The 24605-nt window shown below is 31.4% G+C and overlaps 2 protein-coding genes across 2 annotated transcripts; both read left to right on the top strand.

Moving 5' to 3' along the window:
- Nucleotides 1–4611: 4611 nt before the first annotated feature.
- On the top strand, nucleotides 4612–5835 carry LOC137809208 (uncharacterized). Its single transcript, XM_068610344.1, has one exon. The coding sequence runs from the start codon at nucleotides 4612–4614 to the stop codon at nucleotides 5833–5835; it is 1224 nt and encodes a 407-aa protein (XP_068466445.1).
- A 3952-nt stretch (nucleotides 5836–9787) lies between these two features.
- On the top strand, nucleotides 9788–10840 carry LOC137809207 (uncharacterized). The gene is made up of 2 exons (XM_068610343.1): nucleotides 9788–10426; nucleotides 10745–10840. Exons 1-2 carry the CDS (start codon nucleotides 9788–9790, stop codon nucleotides 10838–10840), a joined length of 735 nt encoding a protein of 244 aa, XP_068466444.1.
- The last annotated feature ends 13765 nt before the right edge of the window (nucleotides 10841–24605 follow it).

The raw sequence follows: 24605 nt of genomic DNA, 5'->3' as shown, positions 1-24605 counted from the left end.
TTCTCTATATCTTTTTATTAATTATAAATAAATAAATTAATTTAAAGTATTCAAGGGATGTTGCAATCTTATAAATAAATAAAATATCTGAACGCAAAAAACACCAAACTGTCAATCTCAAAAGTAATGGACAAACTCAAAAAATAAAAAACAACATAAAACATATAAAACTCTTCCTAAATCAGATAGACTAGTTTTCTCACATCAAAAACCAATAAACTGATTTGTCAATGACCTGGACAAAATTTCATCCACCAATTGATAACCCAAATTATTTTTGTCATGCGTGTGTCATTCCATATAAATATTCAAATATGCGGAAAAACATGCAATCAGTCAATTGAATTTAAGCATGCAATCAAATTAATGCAAGAGAAGTTTGTTTTGGAGAATTTATGATTTACTCATATCAAGTTTTAATTTGAATAACTATAAAAATTTCTATTCGAATCCACTAGTGCATCAATGAAAATTACTCTATTTCTATGGTTTCAAATTCCTCCCAAATAACTACAATTCACATACATCTCCATTTACTATTATCAACTAATGCATCAATCATATACCACACATTGGATGACATTATACAAGTAGAAGAGATGATTTACACACTCTCCTTTAAGACCACACATGACACATAAACTTCCACCAATATGAATACCTCTAGAGATTAGGTTATCATAAGTTGTAATTTTTCCAATTAAAATACGCCATGCAAAATATTGTGCCGAGGGAAGAACTTTTATATTCCAAAAAGAGTCAAAATTAAAGTTAACATGTGATTGCATATTTTTACAGGACAAGAGTGTTATATAAGTAGATTTTACAGAATATGTATTTGAAGAATCACCCAATCAATTTCTATACACATCTATTGATATAGTTTTCATCTCATCCATGAAAGCATTAAGAGATTCATATTCTCATTGAAATCATTCTCTTCTCCACGCGATCTGCCATAACCACTGATTCACATACCATAAACCATATTGTTCTATTGTACCCTCTTTGTTTACAGAGTTTAAGAATAATTTAGAGTATCTATTTTTAAGAGAATCATTCCCTAACCATCTATCAATTTCCATTTTCCTCCTCTCCACCATCTATATATATCAAACCAGTTATTTGAATTCCGCTGCATATCTTTGTGGTATATCTCCACCACAAAGATTTGAATCATTTATAGCATCTAACCTTCTCCAAGATCCATATTTACTCCATAGTCCTAGATCCTCACCTCCATTTTCATTTTCCTATATTAAAAAGTTTTATATTCTTTATTCCTAGGTCCCTACAAATTTGGATTTACATAAATATTCCTATTTTATCACATCCCAACCCCACATAAAGTCTCTCTACATGCCAATTACTCACTTTTTTGTATTCCTTTAATTGGTATTTTTAGGAGTATATACGTATATCTAAAACTTGGTTTGTGTCTTGGTAAAGCAACACATGAAGTTAAAGTGAAGTTTCTTTCTTACTTATATTGAAATGGTTTGTTAATATTGTTGTGTTAGTTATATATCAAATTTGTGTTTTGTTTTAGTTAAATATAATGTTTGTATAAAATTTCTCGTACATATAACAAAATTGGCCTCAATTTGACATTATGTATGCCCGCAAGATGAACGTTTGGGAAAAGCAAATGTTGCATATATTAAAATTTAATACCCAGAACATAAGGTCATAATATTTCTATATATTTAAATAATTCTTCTCATTACTAAAAGAAGTTTTCAATTAAATTTATAAGAAATTAAGAAGTATATGTAAGAAGAAGATTTTGAGGAATTGTCCAAGAGAATATTTTGTTATAATAGAAACAAATAGTATACATTGGAAGTAATATTGATTAATTTGGTAAAGATTTAGAAAGAGAGGGATTCGAATCCCTGCTAAACAAAAAGCCTACATAGGCTTTCCAATGTTACCCTTTGAACCACTCGGCCATCTCTCCTATATAATTATGCCTAAACGGGTTGAATGTTGAATATTGAGTCAGTCATATTTTAACCAACAAAATATTCTGTGAATATACAAGATAAAAAAAATACGAGATTGGATAAAAAGTTATATAAAAAAATCAAATAAATTTAATAAATTCAATTTTTTTAAATAGGAATAAATCGATTTGTAAAAAAAAAGACACTATAGATATTCTCTAAAAATTAGAATCAAAGAAAAAGTTGCTTTTGTGAAAAATTCATAATAATTTACAAAATTTATTGAATCTTAAATTTAAAAATTGTTTTTATTTTTAAGAATAGTCTTAGTAATGATATAAATTCGGTTCTAAATATTCTAGATATTATTAATATATGTAGGAATATTAGGGTTATACGGACTCGAACAATAGACATGGTAAAATAGATAAAAACTCATTATTATCTTAATAATGATTTTGCAGCTTTTGTTTGTTATTACTGGAACTATGTGGTATGGTTTAGCTTATTTGGTTCTACTCGGTTCAATGGGATCAAGGATTCTTCCAACAAGAAATATATCGAATAGTTGATGCGGAATTAGCCGAAAACCAAAATTTAACAGGAGTCTGGTCTAAAATTCCTAAAAAATAGCTTTTTTATGATTAGATAAAAAATAATTCAGCAAAAAAGCAATTCTAGTAATTATAAACTGTCTTTTTTAATAAAAAAATCAAAATAAACAAAAATAAAAATAGATAGATATAGTACAAAATCATAAATGGAGGTATTATTTGAACGAAGTGAAAAAAAAGTGATCTTTGTTGTCTAATAGAACAAACACGAATCCCTTAATTGAGTCGGTCAAGATAAAATCTGTTTATCAAAGTGCTTTCTCCGATTGATGAAGACATTTCTTTTCAACTGAGAAAAAGAAGATCATTTGGTTCAATTTTTAGTAGAATAGTTAAGAATATTCCATTAGTAATGAAAAAAAGGGGTTGAGGGGATCCGTATACGTTGTTCAGGTCTCAGAAGGCGCAAAAATAGCTAGAACTGAATGTGGAAAGTATGGAAAAACATCTCATAATGTATTGCTTTTATATTTTCCTCTATTTTTGGATAATTCTTATTATTTTTTTAGGAATCTTATTAGAATTATAAAGATTTTCTTTTTGAATTTTATTGATCAAATTATGTTTTTTTAAAGTTTTTTTTTATCGTGTGTGAATTTTTTAAAAATTTCTATTGAAAATTGTAAAAAACAAAAGAGAAGCACGAGAATTTCTTGAAAATTTCATAATTTTTTGATTTTTTTTTATCTAGTTTTTTCGGTTTTTTTTTAGATTTGAAACCAGAAAGAGTTAAGTGAATTAAAAACCTAAAGGAGATTCATGTCCCAGGATAAAGTAAAGATATCTGAGTAATTATTCTTTTGAAAGGTACTGATTTTGATAAAAATAGTATAAATAATGAATCAATCATATTTCTAGATAGATTACTAAAAAGAATTGACACAATATGCCTAGATAAAATAAATAAATAGAGACATAATATTCTAATAATTCAAGTATTGACATGTTTCATTAGAAAATCTTTTAATAAAATTTAAAAATGGGGTATGTGAATTCTCGATTTCAATATTGATTTTTTTTTTATATTTAGTAAAAATTAAGAACTTTCTCATCATTTACGTTTTTTTAATTGAAAAACTCCAATCCAAATTCAATACTTAATTTTAGTATTTAAAAGGACAACTTTTATCAATATCTGTATATAAAAAAATACAAAAAAGTAGATTTATTTCTTGATTACTTTTGGAGATATCGAACTCTCCCAATTTTTAATTTCTAAAATAGTGAAATTTTTATTTATTTATTTATGATGAGATAAATGAGATAAGTAAAGTTTTTTATTATGTCGACTCAAAATTATGATAATTGATCTTACTTTCTTATTCTTATTATTTTATTATCATTTCTTTTTAATACGTACCCGCTTTTTTTTTCTTTCAATTACTAACACTAGTTATTTGATTTAGATTTTTTTTATAATAGTTACATGAGATAGAATATTAAAAATTAAATATTTCTATTATTTTATTTTTTATCTAATGATTTTTTTTATAAAAAAAAATTGAATTTCACTAATCTTGTTATACTGGAAATGAAAGATATTTCATTAAAAACATCTATATAACCATGATTATACGACCAATTATATATGATATTTTGAAAATGATAAGAAAAAAAAATTAATAATTTTTTTTTTCAAATAAATTTAATAAATTCAAATGTTTTAAATAGATAGAAGAAACTTTTTTGTCTTTATTCCAATTTAAGACTAAACAAGTCCAAACCTAGTTGAATACTTGTATTAGAAATTCTCCAAATTGATTTTTCATTTCCATAAAGAATATAATTAATAGCTTGAAGTTCCCGATTATCTCTTTCTTGTAACATAAACTTTTTTTTTATTAATTTGATCCTATCTGCTATTTCCTATACGGTCCAAACACAAAATTTTGGTCATATTCAGAACCATTCATAAACATCACAAAAAATATTATTAAAACATTTATAGTGCCCACATAAATAAGTAGTTGTGAGGCAACTACTAAATCGGAGTTTGATAAAATATAGAATAAGAAATCAAACTGGTACAATAATAATATCATTCCTTTGTTATGGTGGAGGAGCACTGGAGGAGGACAAGGGAGAACCGGTGGAGGAAGGAGAGGGAAGGCCATCGATGGAAACCCGAGGAGCATAGAAATTTTTCTTCGGTGAATAACTTCTCTACGTTCTTCTTTTCAAACTTCCCAAGAGGCTTTGGGGAATATGACATGCTAAAGATCTTCCAGAAATGGGCTAGGGTGAAAGAAGTGTTCATCTCAAAGCGTCCTAATAAATGGGGAAGAAGATTTGGTTTCGTGAGGTTATTTGATGTGGAAAATGTGTTTCGTATGGAGAAGCAGCTGGATCAAATCTACATTGGCAATATGAAGTTATACGTGAACATACCTAAATACAGAAGAGGGGTATCTGCACAACTTGGTGGTGAGTTTGTGCGACCTAGAGAGGTCAAAAAACATCGTAAACATGAACCTGTGAAGCCAAAGAGTAAGGAGGTATGGAGAGAAAAAACAGGAAAGGGTATCAAAAGGGGCCATAGCGTGAGTCACTCTTATGCTGATGCTGTTAGAAATACCTCACAAGAGAAATGGAAAGGTCCTGTCTTCGAAGCTAAGTCACAAGTTCTTCCTTGGATGGCTAACAGTGCAGTTGGATGGATGTCCGAAGACATGAATTTTGATTTATTATGTGAAGAACTTATCAAAGGAGGGATGAGTATGGTTAAAGCAAGATTTATGGGAGATAACATGGTACTCGTAACACCTAAGGAAGATGTTCATATGGAAGACTTTGTTAAGCTAAACAAAGACTGGTTTGTAAGTGTGTTCAAGGATGTAGAACCATGGTATGAAGCATGTATAGCAGACCACATATTGGTGTGGGTCAGATGCTATGGTCTACCCATACCTTTGTGGATTAAGGAATGCCTTACAAAGGTGGTGGGAGAAGTAGCGACTGTGGTAGCCATAGATGATGCTACATTATCATGGGAGAACCTTGAATTTGCCCGTTTCCAGGTTCATAAGCCGGTATACTGTGAAGTTAGGGTGTTAAAGGCCTTTCGGATTAATGGGCAAGTCTTTAATATCTCTCTAGTAGAAGAGGAACCCATGAAAGGGGTAGGCGTGTGTAATTGCACCATGAATCACAGTGACTCCTTAGATAGCTTTTCTTCAATGGGTTCCTTTGTTGAGGAAACGCTTTTCTCGTCAAAATTTGGTGATGAGGGGGTGAGAACGGTGACGAGGACGGTGGTTTATGGCGATCGGAGGTGACCAAGGAAGAAGACAAAGTTAGTGCGTCGCTAGAGACAAAAAAGAAACTTGTGGAGGAGTGTTGTCAGAGTGATTTGGTGTGTCAGCAAAAAGATGAATCCTCTTACTCAAATAAGGCAATGCGTGAGAAGGTAAGGTCTGATGTAGGGGCAGCTTTATCAGTGACACAGCAGGTCAACGCAGCCTGTATGATAATTCAAAATTCTTTGGCTAATTTAGCTGAGGCACAATTATTGTGTGCAAAGGCAACTTGGCCCGAGACATACGTGGGCCATCTTTTTGGTGTGGTAGTCCAAAATAAAAAGTCGTTGTTATTGGGACCTAACAATATGGGAGGTGGGGATAGAAAAACAGAGGGTCGCTCAGAGGGTATGTTAGGAGAGATAGGTAGTTTGAAGGGTTCACCTTTATGCTCCGGTGACGTTGGGGGAGAGATGGAGGATCGTTCAAGTGAAAGCTTATATGGGTCACCTCAACAAGCGATGGGCAAAGTGTATACGTTGTCAAAAATAGAAGAAACTCCTTGTGAGAAGCGGTGTGGCAATGATGGAAGTCCCTTGGAATGCAACGGTAAGGGACTGCTTCTTAATCACACTCAAAGTCCTTGTGGAGAGGGAATCGAGGTCAATTTGATGATAGAAGGGAGGACCGAAGGCACTGGGGAGGAAGATGCAGGTGTGAAGGAAGGGCCCAAATCACCAGAGGGAATCCAAAGGATACGCGATCTTTGGGAACTAGGTGAGACTTCTATACAACCACGACGGATATCCAAGGGAGGCCAAAGAACCATTCAAAATGGGATCAGACCCTTATCCAGGTTAAGTCACTGTTCTAAAGCCGAAAATGATAGCAATATTATCAATTGTAATAACCGTATGAGGGTCGACCAAAATGATTCTGAATCTGATAGGTTGTGGGGCACGAGTAAAAATCTGGGGATGAAATGCTCAGGTAACGAGGAGGCGGTGATCAGAGAAATGGATTGTATGGAGGTTAGAGATAATGAAGTAATGCTATCATCTGAGGAGGGTGCCGGTGTGTTATGATTATTATCAATCTGAATATTAGAGGATTGGGAGGGGTTACTAAAGCTCGCTATTTAAAACACTTTATTGCTAAGGAGAGTGCAAAATTCTTATGCTTGCAAGAGATTAAAGCAACTACTGTTTCAGACAATAGATGTTTTTCGCTATGGGGAGATAGTAATGTTGGGTGGATACATAATGAAGGAGTGAATGGGGCAGGAAGCATCTTGTCTATGTGGCACAAAGATGCATTTCGGTATGATAAACATGTGGTAGGAAGTGGCTTTATTGCAATTCTGGGTCAGCATCTTAAATCTAATAGCTTGTGTGCTATAATAAATGTTTATGCAGCTTGCAATTTGAGTGATAAGGTGGCTTTGTGGGAAACTTTGACGTCTTTTAAGAGTGTGCATCAAAGTGTGGCATGGTGCTTTTGTGGGGATTTTAATGTTGTTAGAAGAGAAGAGGAATGAAAAGGTGTTAGAGGTGGTTCTAGTAAAAAAAAAAGAGGAAATTAGTGGCTTTAATGATTTTATTGAAAGAAATTACTTGGTGGACGTGCCCGTAGTAGGCAAAAAATACACTTGGTTCAAGACAAATGGTACAGCTAAAAGCCGTTTAGACAGGTTTCTTGTCTCCGAAGAGTGGCTTCAAATCTGGTCGTTTTGCAAGCAATATGTTCAACCGAGAGTGGTTTCAGACCACTGCGCTATAGTAATGAAATCTTCGGTAAAATATTGGGGGCCTAGACCTTTCAAAACCATTGATGCATGGTTTATGGAGCCTGGCTTCAAGGAATTTGTGAAGGAGAAATGGTGTTCTTATAATGTGCAGGGGAATAGTATTTATAGACTCAAAGAAAAATTGAAGCTTCTAAAGGTCGACCTTAAAGATTGGAACAAAAATGAGTACGGGTGTCTAGAGACCAAGAAAAAGCAAATTTTGAGGCAGATTGAAGATCTCGATGTTAATGATGACAACAATTCTCTTGAGGAGCACGATAAGTTGAGAAGAATGGAGTTGTTTAGCCATCTGAGGCTGATTGATAAGCAGGTGGAATCTCTTTGTAGACAAAAATCTAGAGCAAACTGGTTTAAGTTGGGGGATACAAATTCTAAATTCTTCCATAATGCAATAAGGTCGAGAAGACTTAAAAATGAGGTCAAAGGTGTAAAGATTGATCACCAATGGTGTGAAGAGCCGGAAGTTATTCAAAGGGAAGCAAAGAATACTTTTAATCAAAGATTCTTGGCTACACATGATGTTGGAGTTAATATGGGTTCTATGGAGTTCAAAACCCTTCCAGTGGAGGTTAGTTTAAGAATGGTATCAAGCATCACTGAGGAAGAGGTGAAAGAAGCTGTCTGGCAATGTGAAGGGTCGAAGAGCCCGGGCCCGGATGGGTTCAATTTCAATTTCATCAAGAACAGTTGGGAATTTTTTAAGTCTGACATTGTGGAAGCGATGCACTTTTTTCAGGAAACGGGGTGCATTCCGAAGGGGTGTAACGCCTCCTTTATCGCACTGGTACCTAAAGTCAGGGATCCTACTACGCTTGACCAATTCAAACCGATCTCACTTGTAGGATCCATCTATAAGATCATTACTAAGGTGTTATCGTTTCGTATGAAGGATGTCCTATCTCTGGTCATTGATGAGAGTCAGTCATCTTTTTTGAAGGATCGTGGAATGTTAGATAGTGTCCTTATGGCAAATGAGGTGGTTGAGGAGATAACTAGAAAACAAAGGAGTGGGATTTGTTTAAAGGTGGACTATGAAAAGGCGTACGACTCGGTTAGGTGGAAATTCCTCTTTGATATGTTACAAAGGCTGGGATTCCACTCTAAATGGATTGCATGGGTCAGAGGATGCTTGGAGTTGTCGTCTGTGTCTGTTTTGGTTAATGGTAGCCCTACGGAGGAATTTAAACCTTCTAGGGGGTTAAGACAGGGAGATCTTTTAGCTCCATTTCTCTTCCTAGTGGTAGCTGAAGGCTTGACCGGGTTAGTGAGACAAGCGTCAAATATGAATCTGCTCAGAGGGGTGAAGGTAGGGAGGAATGAAATCGTGTGTTGCTTGCTACAATTTGCTGATGACACTATGTTTTTGTGCGAAGATTCATTCTCTAATATCTTCACAATAAAGGCGATTCTAAGGTGTTATGAACTTGCATCAGGGTTAAAAATCAATTTCCACAAATCAAAGTTGGCAGACATTGGTGTTGATAGCTTCTCCCTTAACACCTATGCAAAGACTCTGAATTGCAAGACCATGTCAATCCCTTTTAAATACTTGGGATTAGAAGTAGGAGGCAACCCAAGGAAGAAACAGTTTTGGGAACCAGTTATAAACAAAATCAGTGTTAGACTTAGTACCTGGAAGGGGAGATTTTTATCTATGGCTGGAAGAGTATGCTTACTTAAATCGGTGTTTACCGCTATACCTCTCTTCTACTTGTCCTTCATTAAAGCACCGATATCAGTTTGTAACAGAATAATCAGTATACAGAGGAAGTTCCTTTGGGCTTGGTGTAGAGATAACAGGTCTATAGCTTGGGTAAGATGGGAAGATGTGTGTAAACCCCTTGAGGAAGGAGGGCTAGGGATTAAAGATGTCAAAATCTTTAATAATGCTTTGCTGGCGAAATGGAAATGGCGATTGATGAATGATGAAAGAGGGAAGTGGAAAGACATTCCTGTTTCTAAGTATGGTTTAGAAATAGGGAGAAGTCATACACGCTTGAAATGACAGTCTTGGTGGTGGAGAGATCTTTCTAAAGCTTGTGGGGAGGGTGAAGATGATGAATGGTTCCAAAAGTCTATTGTGTGGAAAGTTGGTGATGGAGGCAATGTAAGATTCTGGGAAGATGCGTGGGTTACTAACAATAATCTTAAATCTTTGTACCCTAGACTTTTTTTTCTCTTTCTATGGATCAAGGTATGAAGGTGGGAGAGGTAGGTACATGGGAAGGTTATGGATGGCAGTGGCGGCTAAATTGGAGCAGGGCTAGGTTTGAATGGGAATCTGCTTTGGAGGAAGAGCTGCTTATGCACATTAATAGAAGCATTATGAACAAGGAATCCAAGGATTCTATTGTATGGGGAGGGGATACCACAGGGAACTTCTCTGTGAAGTCAGCCTACGCACGTTTGGTTAACCAAAACAATGAAGTACAGGATGGTATTTTTTGTTCTCTTTGGCAGGCTAGAGCAATGCCTAAAGCCCTAATAACTGCGTGGAGAATCTTACTTGATAGAATCCCAACTTTTGTTAACCTGTTTAGGAGAGGGGTGGCAGTAAACTCTTCTATTTGTGTGCTCTGTAGAGAATCGGAAGAAACTTCTCAGCACTTGTTTTGGGAGTGTTCTTTTGCACAACGAGTCTGGTCATTATGCTTCAGGTGGATAGGTGTTCTGTTTGTTCAACATAAGGATTTAAGGTGTAACTTTGAGAACTTCTATCTAGTTCATATGTCCATTAAGCAGAACCAAGTGTGGAAAGGGATGTGGGTGACAATAGTTCGATGTATCTGGGAGAATAGGAACAATGTTATCTTTAAGCAAGGGGTACCTGACGCCGAAGAGATTTTCCAAATGGCTCAAGTCCATACTTGGTTTTGGTTGAAACATAGGATGTGCTCCTTTTCGTATGCTTTTTCGGATTGGCACTTGAACCCAAGCCAATGCTTACAAAGTGTACTATGAAAAGGGAGGTCTTTAATGATGCTAGAGTCGAAGCCAAGGAGTCTCTGGAGGAATGATTAATGGTCATAATGGAGGAGCAAAGTATTCTGTAGTGGTGTGGTTGGGTATCTACTGCAGAAGTAAAACAGAGCAGGAGAATAGTACTTGGAGTAGTTAACGTGAATACTGATATTCACACAGCTTGTGGCTGTATTCAGTTTTGAAGCAGAACGATTTTACAGCAAAGCAGATGAAATTAAGGGAGGAAGTGGTGAGGAAAGTGGTAGGAAGTGTTGAAAGGAGTACGAAGCGGAAGCTGGGGTATGGGGAAGTATTTTACAAGTTTACAAGCCAACTGAAAGTCTACGTATATGATGTGCCAAGGGTCTCCTCTCTTGAATATTACAAATGCATGAGTCACGACTAGGCTCTTTTTTCGACCACGGGATAACAATTTTCTGTTGAGGGGCTGGTTGGAGATGTTACCATTTATGATAGAACAGGGAGGATCTATTCGGTTTTGAAGTTTTTTGACAAGCAACTGAAGTGATTGGTTCTCTTGGAAGGAGCATATCTGCTGATGTCCAAGTAAGAAGGTAAAACCGAAATGCAGGCTTAGATCTTGTGTTGAGGTTGCTGTTATAACTTAAGCCTCCAGTGGTGTACATGGAAGGTCATGTTGGTAAGTGGAAAAGGTGGGTAATATTGAAGTGAAGTTTGAACTGGGTGTCGCTGGATGCTAGTTTTATGTAGTGTAGAGAACCCGGTTGTAGACAGTTTGGGGGCTTGTACGCATTGAAATACCAACAAGATGGGCCAAGGGATGGGTAGGAGGTATCTGGGGCTGCAGTAGAGGGAAAAAAGTCAGGGAATTGCATGTTTGATGTAGATCCAGTGGTACAGGATGTTGGGACTAGCTGCCATGTTTTTACTGCATTATTTAGAGGCACTTTTGTAGCTGTATTGGTAGCCTTCTCTTAGTGTTGTCATATTTTTTATGGTTTGGTTGCCTTGATCTAGATATGATTATAGCTACAAATGGTGAATGGTTTTTGTATAAGGATTGGGACATCCCTCAAATGTCCCTTTTAATTTAATTCTATTCTTTGCTGATAAAAAAAAAATAGAATAAGAAATCGAAAGAATTCACCATCAATTCCAATGAAGAAAAAGATATTGTTTCAAAAGGATATTAACTGTTAATATTCGAAGAAAAAAGGATTCCTTTTTAAAAATACACGAAGGAGATTTAAACCTATACCTAAGGTTTAGAAGACTTATGTCCTATCCATTAGATCATGGACGTTTCTATTTTATATTTTATATTTTATATTGGATTCTTTAACTTTTTAACTAAACCTTATTAACTAAAAAAAGATTAAACAATCAAATAGAAAGAGTTATAAAAATTATATTATAGAATAAATGATAAAATTTTGATCTTGTTTTTGTTTGAAAATAAAGGAGCAATATCAAATTTGTTAATATTGCTCCTTTATATTTGATTGGTAATTTTTTTTTTAGATTTATACAAACATTTTAGTATTTTTTTTAATTCAAAAAAAATGTAAATGATGAGAAGGTTCCTATTTTTTTTCTAAATATAAAAAAATTTCAATGTTGAAATCGAGAATTCACATCATAAGACTTATCTGATCTTATAAATTGTTAAAATAACAATCTTTTCGGATTTGCTCCACCTTACAATCTTGCTTTCCATTGTAATTGCCATTGTAGCATGTGTGTGGCCCAGCCCATAAAGGTAAGGCGGACTTGATGTCATCCCCTCCTTCCTCCAGTATATCAATGGCAGTCCCTCGTGTTATAATTTTTACAATGGAAAATATCACTATATCGTCACCAAAAATACTATTACAAATTTATATATTTTTTTAACATAAATAGATATAAAATTATATATATAGTAATTTGTTAGATGGAAAGATTTTTCATAAGATTATTTTGGTTGTTAAAGCTAATATATAATTATCTTAAATAACTATTGAATAACTACAGAATAAACAAGCTTAGATTGCTTGAAGGAGACATAAGGCATTGTAGGAAAAATATACAAAGTTTTGTCTAAATAGTGTGATCAATGTCATAAGCAAGAGAATTGACATCTGATTTAACATGAATTTATGCTTGTTTAAGTGAGACACAAGTCTGATCGCTTGAAACGTAGATTGGTACTTAAACAAATGCATAAGGTTGTGTCACTTGGAACAATGTATGGTTGAATAAAATAATTAAACTTGTAAAATAAGATAAGATAAATAAGCCCTACAAGTCTAAAATAAATATAATCAGTGATTTAATAGTTAAAATATTGTCAAATTGTTTGGATAATAATGATATGATATTAGTAGAAGAGTTTTAGTATGTTGGCATATGGGTTAACTAATGTATGATGTGAGTGTTGTCTTGTATGTAGGCTCTAAGTAGGAGCTAGACAACAAAATTATAAAAAAAGAATCATAATTTGAAGTCAGCATGGTAGGTTCATATAAGAGTTTATTCAAATGAGTATGTGCAAAGGTTTATGCAATCAGATGTCAATTCATAACTGGAATGTGTAGTAGGGGTAGGGGGTATGTTACCTCTATGTCCACTTCTTCCCCTACTCATAGTGATACCTCTTCCTTTATTTGACATATTTTTTTATCTACCATCTAAATAAGAGTGTCATCAGTCTCTCATAATCAACTTAGGGTTCACCTAAGTCTTTTTATTATGCTTGACCTAAAATATTCAAGAAGAAATAAAAATTAGTAAGTGGATTGTAGTAGTTTGGAGGATATGTAGGGGTGATGGAAACCGTCCAACCACGAAACTTTCAGCCAAGAAGATAGACGAAGATTGGGCTTTAATGAAGAGTTTGTAGAGTCTTTTTCTTCTTCTTAGCCTTGTAAAAATTGTATAGAGTAGTTAGGAAGTTTTGGGTCTTGTATTTTGGGCCAAAGTAGAGAAAGATGTAAATAGAAAACAAAGTAAAGTGTAAAATAGTAAAAGAGGGCTGCAAATAGAAATGTAGGCAAGGAAGGCATGAGGCTCCACGTGTCTTCTCCTAAATGGAGAGGATTTGCACCAAGTGGTGACACTTGTCACACTCTCATTTGAGAGTTTTTGAGAGACTTTCTCCTATAAATAGGAGTCTCTTATACATGTATTTTTTAACTGGGAATTAGTAATGAAATGTTGCCTATTTTTGGCCATTTTACTTGTTCTTAAGTTCTTCTTAGGTTAGTCTCCTTCAAGACTTAACTTAGACTCTTTCCTAGTGAGTTGGCCTTACCTCTCACTCACAAATTCCTAACTCCACTTCAATCCATGGAAACTCCTCTTTAGTTTCTTTAATGCTTCCATTTCTCAGATCTCCTTCATCATCCATCCAAAGAAGAAATTACAAAGATCAATAATAGAAGAATATCGTTTTTCCATCATTTGGTATCAGAGCTATGGTTGTAAGATCTTCTATTTTTTTCATAATTCCACGTTTTCATATTTTGTTTTTCATGTCTTGAATATTTCTACCAATTGATTTTGTGTTTTTTGTCTTTTTGTTCGATTCAAATTAATTGTTCTTACTTGAACCTTCATGTATGTTCTTTTAGGTGTTATTGTGTTCATGTTCATGTGTACTTTTGAATTTTTTTAGTTTCCTTCAAATTTGTTCGGTGAAATTTTCTTATATTTGAGTCATTTGATTTTATAATCATAAATGTTTTGTATAGAGTCATGTTTAGTCCAAATTTGTCATAAACTCCATTGGTTACCTTTTTGAAAGTTTTTTTTCTTTTCAAAATTTCTTCATAGATTAGAGCTCTTGAGTGCTTTTGATTTTCATTTTGAGTTCTTAAATTTCTATTAGATCATTATCAATTTTCTTTAAAGTTAGGTTCCCATTATCATCTTCTCCAAAATTCATTTTCGAAAATTCTCAAAAAGTTTCCAAAATTGTTTGTGGTTTAGAAAGCAAATCCAGTGGTGTGAGCAGTAATCCATATAAGTTTTTCAAATTTCAAGAAACTCTGGTGCATTTTCAGTCACGTTCATTTTCGTGCTTGAGGTTTTGGCGCACTGTTTTCTGTTACAATTTCATTGATTCAGTACAAATTTTGTTTGTGTGATTTCGAGTGCTTGAATCGGTGCAAATTGAAATAGAGAATTATTAAATGGTGCATTTCATGTTTCATGAGTTTCTGGTGACCTAAAGTAGTGAACGGAGTTTGCATTTGTTTAGCGACCTAACTTGGTGAAACAGTCAGTTTCTGCATTCTTCATCTTGTTCTTCATTTCTTTTTTAGAGATTTTGGAAATCTATGATTGGAATTGGTTCTGTACAGGATTGTTGGAAAAACAATGCGATTAACTTCCTCGTCAGAAAACTAGATTTGTGTTTCGTTCTTTGATTTGGCACATTCTCTGAATAGGTTGAGTTTTTCTAATTTCTTTTTGAGATTCTTGAAAATACATATATGTGTGTGATAGCTGATTTATCATCATCTTGAATTTGTGATTTGAAGTTTTTTGGTGTGAAACAATTTTTATTTGAAGCTGGCAATGTTAGTAATTGATTAGTGGTGGAGTATGAAGTAGTTTGTATTGTGGTTAAACTGCAGAGAAAATGTTTGATAAATTGTTTTGGCTCAATTCATTTGGAATCAAGCTTATTTGTGTTTTCTAGTTTTGTTGTTGTAGTTTCTAATTGAAACTGTGCCTCTAAATTTCATTTGATCTTTGTTGTTCTTGGTGGAAGGAACTGTTTGAATTGGCGGTGCAGATTTTGATTGAACACTGGTTTGTGTAATTGTTTTACATTGCTGAAATTTGATTGGAAATTGAAGATTATCATTGGATTGGGGGAATTCGTTAGCAAGTTAATGCATAATTTGGATTTGTATTAAAAACCAACAGCTGGTACAATGTTTTAGCAACATATTTTTATGCATTGGAGTTATTTGATTAAATTCCTAGCACATTTTCCAGGAATTAGACTTTGCTAGTTGATTAAGAAAAATAAACATGTGCAATTGTAACTTGATTTTCTTTTGAATTGGTGGTTGGTTAGCTGTTTTGGTACAATTGTGTTTCTTTTTAAAACTGTATTTGTTGGTGGAACTGATATTGAATTAAAAAATTGAAGTGTTGTTTTTAGTGGAAGTAAAATTTGGGTTTTCAAAATTTTCTGAGTTAGCAATTGAAGTTGTATTGCACTTAGTCAATTTGACGGTGCAACTGAATATCAGTAAAAGAGTAAATTCTAGTGGTGCAAATTCAATGAAAATGCTATAATTAATTTGTGTTTGCAAATTGAGAAATTAGTATTTAAAAAAAACGTGAAGAAGTTGATTGAACAATAGCTCGGTGATTGGTTAGTGAAATTGGTAAATTGAGGTAAATAGATTGGAGCAACAATATGTACAACATTGTCACTTGGAGATTGGTTCAACCTTGTAGTACTGTGCAAATTGTTGTTTTTGGTACAGAAAAAATTTGATGCAATTAAAAGTTCGGTCCAGTGAAGCAATCACGTGAAGAAAAGTAATGCTTTGGCTGGAACATTCAGGATGTGAAGTTGTAATTTGGTAAGAATTTTGGTGCATTAATTTTGGAGGTGCGAAGAGCAGGAATAGAAGCTTTTAATTAGGCAAAGCTACATAGGTCCAACATATTTTGGGTTCCATGCTCTATTAAGAAAATTGGTCATTCTTTGTTTTAATTTTGTAATTCATTTAAGTGCCTATCTTTAGTTGTTTTCTTTTGAGTGCCTACTTTCCTGAAAACCTTTAATTTCTTGTTTGTCTTGATTTTATTGATAATCTTTGTGTTTGTCATCTCTAATCTCCTTTGAGTTTCACTTTTCAAATTGAGTTTTTATTGTTTTTATTGTTTTTATTATTGACCTCTTGAAGTGGAATATATCTTGGATTTGTTCTTTGTGAGAATTGAGCTAACTTCTAGGTAACATCCTAAGAGAAGGCAAAGGACTTTGCAAGGAGTAATCACCTTTAGAGGACAAACAAGTAGAGGCTTGGAGAGAAACACTTGTGAGAGAAGAGAAGAGAACTTTGAAGATTTTTTAAAAAAATTCTGTAATTTCAATTTTTGTAATTTTGCCATTATCTTTACTTTAGGTGTCTTGGAAGAGCCTTTGGTTTTCTTCCATATCCTACAAGTTTTCTTTAATTTTCTTATTAGATACACGCTTTAGATGATGAGTGTGTCTTGACGGTTCATAAGTGTCAACAAGCCTCACCATTAGGAGTCTTCTAGTTTAAATTTTTGTTGCAATTTAAATTCTTAGTTTTTAAAACTCTCTTTTAGTTTCTTTCTTTAGAAAACTCTTTGTTTGTGTTGAAGAATATTTCATTGGAAGGAGATTTGTGAAGTGCATTGGGATAAGTTCTGGCTAGGAAAGACTTGGTACTTAAGAGTGTCCATTGTGATCCACCTCTCTTTCTTGGAAATTTACCTTGTGTGCTAAACTCACTTTCCTTCTTGTGAAAAATCCTTTAAATACAAAGCTTAATATGTCTATGTATACTTCTCATCATAATAGAAGTGATTCAAGTTCTTCATCAAAACAATTGAAAAATATTTCTCAAGAACTTAATTCACTTCAACTGTGGAGGCAACAAGAGGTTATTCAAAAAGAAAAGGAAAAGTTTGAGAGAGATATTCGTCTTGCCATTCTTGAGAAGGAACTTAGAATTTTAAGGCAAAAAGATGAGAGAAAAGTTGAAGAAAAACAAAGCATAAAACATCCAAAAGACCTGGAAAAAGAGAGGAAGATAGGGTATAAATATGAAAAATTGGGCCAAAAAGGCAATAGTCATAGAGATGAGGAGCATAGTCATAGAAGAAAGATTTATAATCCTCATTATCAAAAAAAGGAAGGGATGTGTTTTGAGCCTAGAAGTTTATATTATTCTACAGAGCCTGAAGTATACATTCCTTACTTTGATGGAAATAAAAATGTTGAAGTATATTTAGAATGAGAGACAAAGTTTGATCAAATCTTTGAAAAACACCAATTGGATGAATTTAGTAGATTTTCCATGGCTACCCTAAGTTTTCAAGAATATGCTAGGTCTTGGTGGACAAAAAGGGAAATTGCTGTTAGAATTGGGAGAAAATCAGAAGTACTGAATTGGGATTAATTGAAGATGTGTATGCGAAGAAAAAAATTTCTACCTTCGTATATGGAAAAGAAGAAGCTTGGAGAAGAAATGAAAGAGCTTGTAGAAAAAGGAAGAAACTTTATATACGGAGAAAAAAATATGCTAGAAGAGAAAAAGAGATTAAAGAAAATTTTCAAACTCTTGTCAGAAAGAAAGAAGAGAAGGAGAAAAGAGAAAGAAAGGAGAACGAAAGGAAAGATAGAGAAGAGAAAGAAAAGAGAGAAAAAGTGATGATAGAAAAGGAAAGTACAAAAAACTCTTTTTCTGGAGTTGAATTAGATATCAATAACATCTTATCTTCTCTAGAAAATCCTTGTGAGGATGTCCTTGAAGAAAAATCTATGTTTGGAGCTAAACTAGTTATAGATATAAATGTTTCCTCCACAGAAAATACAAAAGAATGTTTGATTGAAAAGGAAGAAGAGGAAACCAACAAAGGAGAGTCTTTTATGACACCACCTACAAGCATTGCTGAGAAAGAATCCTTAAAGGGGGATTGCAATACTTTGAATTCTTCTTTCAAATTATATAATGTTCATTCTTCTTCACAAAAATATAAAAAACAATACTTTGTGATGTTGTTGCCTAGCTTGGGCAATAAACAAAAAGGGTCCTGTTTTTTTCTTTCAAAACTTTTATAAAAATAAAGGGCCTTATTTTTGTTCAGTTTTCTTTTGTTTTAATTTTATTTTAAAAAAGAAATTTATCTCATGTTTGTTTGATGTTTATTGTAGATTGACATTTGATCCAGGAGAAAAACATCAAATAAACAGAGGTTGTTGTAATTGAACATCATTCAGATCTGAGGACAGATCCTTTTCAAGAGGGAGGGGATGATGGCAACCGTCCAGTCTCAAAACTTTCGGCCAAGAAGATAGATAGAGATCAAACTTTAATGAAGAGTTTGTAGAGTCTTTTTCTTCTTCTTAGCCTTGTAAAAGTTGTATAGAGTAGTTAGGAAGTTTTGGGCCTTGTATTTTAAGCTCTGATACCAAATGATGGAAAAACTATATTCTTCTCTTAGTGATCTTTGTAATTTCTTCTTTGGATGGATGATGAAGGAGATTTGTGAAGCAGAAACATTAAAGAAACTCAAGAGGGGTTTCCATGGATTGAAGTGGAGTTATGAATTTGTGAGAGTGAGAGGTGAGGCCAACTCACTAGGAAAGAGTCTAGGCTATGTCTTGAAGGAGACTAACGTAGGGAGAACTTAAGAACAAGTAGAATGGCCAAAAAATAGGCAACATTTCATTACTAATTCCAAGTTAAAAAAATGCATGTATAAGAGACTCCTATTTATAGGAGAAAGTCTCTCAAAAACTCTCAAATGAGAGTGTGACAAGTGTCACCACCTTATTGGTGCAAATCTTCTCCATTTAGGAGAAGACATGTGGAGCCTCATGCATTCCTTACCTACATTTCTATTTGCACCCCTCTTATACTATTTTACAATTTACTTTGTTTTCTATTTACATATTTCTCTACTTTGGCCTAAAATACAAGGCTCAAAACTAACTAAGTACTCTATACAATTTTTACAAGGCTAAGAAGAAAAAAAAAAACTCTACAAACTCTTCATTAAAGCTTGATCTTCGTCTATAAGGAAGGAGACATACAAATCACTGACCTTAAGGTTTTGGGTTAGAGGTTACATGAATCATGGTAATGGTGGTGGTTCACTTCTTTTCCAGAAAGGCAAAATGGAGGGAAAGATCCTTGATCCTATCCTTTAAGTTTTAGTATATGTTTTTTCCCTTTCCTTATACTCTTGTTGTGTTTTTTGTTGTATGATTTCAGTTTGATTAGGTGGTTATTAGGTACTCCATAAAATTAGACTTTAAATTTGTATACAAACATAAGTATTAAAATAATTCAAAACAAAAATCTATCTAAGATAAAATTTGAATCTCGAGAGAGATAAATATCTTATTATCATGATGCTTGGTGATCTTCCTCTAGGATCAAAGACCAACCTGAAAAATACATCAAACAATTTCAAAATAAATTATTTATACACGAGCAAAAAAAAAAAATCCTTTGCAAACAAAAAAGAAGTATCTATGAATGTTCATACAACTTTTATTAAATGAAAAACACATAGACATATCACTAAAAACATATGTATTTATTGTGAATTTTACTTCTTTTATCTCATTTTCCTTCTTCCACTTATTTTCATTACTCCTTAATATGTAACCATTTCCTAAGCAAAAAAGGAAAAGGAGTCAAGTTAGTAAATTTTTAAAAAAAAAGATTCATTATTTAAATGAGAAGAAGAGTTTAAAGTTTTGTCATCCTTCTTTTAAAGATTTGTTTCAAGTTTGTTGAGGGTATTATGAGTATCTCTCTCTTACCTTTTCTAATATTTCTTTTTTTTTCATTATCTTTTCTCTATGATCCTTCTCTTTCTTTCCTTTTTTTTTTTTATCCTTCTCTTTTCTCTTTATGCTTTTTATTAACTTTCTTTTCATCTTTATTTTCTCCTTTTTTTTTTCTAATAAGTTCTCTCGTTTTTTTCCTTAAGCCTTTTATTTCACATATAAAAAAGCTATACAAAATTTCTTCTCGTGCAAGTCTTCAAATCATCTCATTTCAATATCCTTAATTTCCTACTGATTTCAACATCATATTGTTATCATATTGTTTTTGTTTCCATCAATTTTCAGCATATCCTACAAATTAGGAAAAACACAACTTAATAATATGAATATCACCACAATTAACGAATGGACACCAAGTTTTTCCATTATTCTTTTCCACCTATAATTCAAGATCAAATTTATCTCCAAACGTGGGAATTTGACTTTTTCTCTCCAAGTGTCATCCAACTTGGACAAAATTAAAAAATATATACACAAACAAATAATGAGCACAATTAAAAAAAAATATACAATACAAAAAAATTATTAAATAGCAACAAAATTTAGAGACCAAAAATAATTAGTCATTATATTAAATAAATTAGATATTAATTTAGAGACTAAAAAATTATTGGTATCTAAAATGGTTTCTATTATTAATAAAAATTTATAAACTAGTTTCTAAATTGATATCTAACCCTTAGCTATCAAGTTTTTAGTTACTAATATTTTAAATTCTAAATTGGTCTCTAAAAGACTGATAGAGACTAATCTAGAATATAAAGTAGTAAATAGATAAAACCTTGACAACAAAGGGTTAGATACCAATTTAAAAACTATTTTATAAATTTTTATTAATAATAGAAACTACTTTAGATACCAAAAATTCTTTTAGTTTATAAAATGGTTTCTAATTTAGTCAAATAGTAACTAATTATTTTGATCTCTAAAATTAGTTTATATTTAATCATTGTCTTGTAGTGACATGAACCTTACTGTTCATATCACTCTAGAAGTAGTGAATATTCTCATTGAAATTCCCCTTTAGTTTTTAAGAAGAACTTTTAAGCAATCCATCATAAATTTTACATTCAAAGTAAAAGATGTAACAAATTTAAGGTAGGTGGTAAAAAAATAGAAAACTAAGACAAAACTAGGAAAATTTAAAGACAAACTAAAATGTACAAAATCAAAAAATAAGTCAAAAGAAGTAAAATATGACATAAGAAGAATGTGACAAAGAGAAATAATTTAAAAGATAAAAATAATTCAAACAATATATTAAGAATTACTAATAAAAAGTTATAATAAACAATTTTAAAAGAAAATTATGTTATAAGAAATAAATAAAACTACTCACAATAATGAAACTAACTTCAACATTCGATAAAGAACTCAATTAAAAATATATTTAAGTCTCAAAATAAATAGTAAACATACACAATATTAATTTTGTTATTTATGTTTTTAATTTCTCAAGACTTAAATTCAAATTTAAAGGAATTCTCAAAACATAAATGTTATAATTGGCTACAAATTTTGTAATATCAAAACTCAATTAAAACAATTAAGATCCTTTAACTATTTATATAAGAAAACTATGTTATGTCTCATAATTAGAAGTCAAGAAAACTAAGAACTCAAAAGAATGAATGAACATATATGACTTAAATCAAATAATACTACAAAATTATTAGATAGAAACCAATTTCAGAGAAAAAAAATAAATAATTAGTTAGTACATTGACTAAATTAGAAATTATTTTAAAGACTAAAAAATTATTGGTGTATAAAGTAGTGTATAAATTTATAAATTAGTTTCTAAATTGATATATAATTAGCTACTAAGATTTTAGCTACCAACTACTTTAGATTCTAAAATTAGATATCAATTTAGAAATTAGTTTATAAATTTAAAAACTAGTTTAGATACCAATAACTTTTTAGTATCTAAAATAGTTTTTAATTTAGTCAATATACTAATAACTAATTATTTTTAGTCTCTAAAATTAGTTTTTTTTAATAATTTTCTTATAGTAAAAATAAATAAATAAATACTCAATTAAGAATGGAAAAACCATACAACATAGATTTTCAGCTAGCCAATTTGATGCAGTAAGAAATTCAACAATAAAAAAATGCACATAAAACCAAATGAAAATTAAAGGCATACCATCTTGTGTCACCTCCATAAGTTTTTATATTTTAAAAATATTATTTTTTAATATTCTGGATTACATAATCTGGAAACCTTTTGTTATTAGCTTTTGAATTACATAATCCGAAAGTTTTGTTCTATATATGAGATTAGCTTCTGAATTACATAATTCATAAGTTTTTTTCATTCACGTGATTAGATTCCGGATTACATAATTCGGAAGTTTTTTCTAGATATGAGATTAACTTCAATGTCTGATTAGCTTCTGGATTACATAATCTAAAAGGTTTTTTTGGATATGAGATTAGCTTCCAGATTATGTAATCCAGAATATATCTAGATTATATAATCTATAATATATTTAAATTACATAATCCATAAATTTATATTCAATTAAAAAAGACTTTCAGATTTTCTAAATCTAAAGAACACTTACAAATTCAAAAACATATTTCAAATTATATATGAAAAAAAAGGATAAAATAATATTTTCCTCATAGTATAGGATAGGATGGTGTACAAGAGGTACCAAAGTTGATGGAGGAATCCGTCGTCAAATTGAATTGAAAAATGTGGACCCCAAAATGTGTCGAGAAATGAATATCAATGCACTTCAATTAATTCTTATTTACTTAACTTCCAACTAATTATATAAAACCAACTACTCCTACTATCACTCTTAACCATTCACATATGATGCTAGATCCTTACCAAGAGTCAAGAGGAGTGTGTAATGACAAATATATTATCAATGACTAAGAAAATTAAAGAAGGAAAAGCTTTAATGAAAAAGAAGAATCTACTTGTTTTTAGAATAAAATATTAATTTTCTTCTTATTACACTAAATTTTTTTTATTAAATATAAATTTTTAAGACAAAAAATAATTAGTTACTATATTGACTAAGTTATATATCATTTTAGAAACTAACAAAAATTATTGATATTTAAATTAGTTTCTATTATTAATAAATAATTTTTAAATTAATATATAATTAGCTACAAGATTTTAACTACCAAGTTTGGAATCTAAGTAATTGGTGGTTAAAGTTAATTTAACTAATTAGATATCAATTTAGAAACTATTTATTAATTATATAAACTAATTTAGATATCAATAAATTTTTTAATCTCTAAAATAATATCTAATTTAGTCAATGACTAATTTATTTTTTTGTCTAACATTAATTTTTATTTAATTTTTTTTTATAATATTACTTTTATAAATAAAAAAATACAAGTGCTCCAATACTCTTAGTGTGAACCATACACTTGTTCCATGTGAAATCAAAATAAATGATTAGTACACTACATGCAAGTTCACATTTATTGGGGTTCTTTTAGTTGGGCCCAAGGAGATTGCATGGTGGGGAAGTTCACACGACACCAAGAAGAAGAAGAAAATGGAAATGTGATACCAATTATTGGCACTTTCATTAATCAATTTAGTCCAAATATATAAATAATGGAAGGATATAAACTATTCTTTTTATTTACATTATGAGTGCTTCATTGTGTCTTTACATTTTTTCAACAAAAAATTAACAGCAATTAAGCTGGACTGTGTGTGTCATGTATTTCTGTTTTTTTATTTTAAAATATGTTTTATCAAATGGTTTTTAAACATTGAAAAATAGTACAAATTATTACATTTATTAAATTTAATAAATATCGTCTTTAATTCATTATAGATAAAACTAATTTTCTAATAACATTAAATTATTTTATATTTATTAAATATAATATGTATTAAAATTATTAAGTATATAAGAAAACCAAAAAAAGTTTTTTAAGTATATTAAAAGTATGTTGCATTCATTTATAACTTAAATATGGTTATTATTTTTAGCTCCCGGTCAAATTCAATTTATTTTACATTATATTTTCCTTGGATAAATCAATTAATTGATTTTCTAACCAAATTTATTTTCACTCTTTTCTTAAACGAAACAATAAGTTTACATTACACCAAGTTCCCAAACATTATACCTTCCCTTCATCAAAAACACAATCTTAAATTAGATCGTTGAACCTAACAAATAAAAAAGCATCCCACCAAAAAATTATAATCTATAAATGTCGATCAATATTCTCATTCAAACAAGGAAAATGTATTGCATTAATTAATCAATTTCTTTGTTTTTTTTGTGAGAAAGCCTAATAATATTGGGTCTTGTTTCACATTCAGTCAACTGTGTTTTCTAATTTCTAACAATAATTATTTAATGTTAATAGTAAATTTGACTGAGACTCGATATCACAACTTAGAAATAAATAGATATTATTAATAATAAAAAGTTGTCTAAGAAAAAAAAAATGTGTATTATAAGTAGCTTGCAGACTAGCACCAAGCTCAAAACC

The sequence above is a fragment of the Phaseolus vulgaris genome, chromosome 2 (assembly GCF_000499845.2).
Source record: "Phaseolus vulgaris cultivar G19833 chromosome 2, P. vulgaris v2.0, whole genome shotgun sequence".
In the NCBI taxonomy this organism is placed as follows: Eukaryota; Viridiplantae; Streptophyta; class Magnoliopsida; order Fabales; family Fabaceae; genus Phaseolus; species Phaseolus vulgaris.
Note: the sequence above shows the minus strand (reverse complement) of the source record. Positions and strands in the feature narration are given on the sequence as shown.

Excerpts from the sequence above, each read along its gene's own strand:
- LOC137809207 (XM_068610343.1), top strand. The coding sequence starts at position 9,788 with ATGGATCAAGGTATGAAGGTGGGAGAGGTAGGTACATGGGAAGGTTAT. Across the intron at positions 10,427-10,744 it reads ATGTTATCTTTAAGCAAGGG|CTTGTGGCTGTATTCAGTTT; the intron begins GTACCTGACGCC and ends ATATTCACACAG.
- LOC137809208 (XM_068610344.1), top strand. The coding sequence starts at position 4,612 with ATGGTGGAGGAGCACTGGAGGAGGACAAGGGAGAACCGGTGGAGGAAG.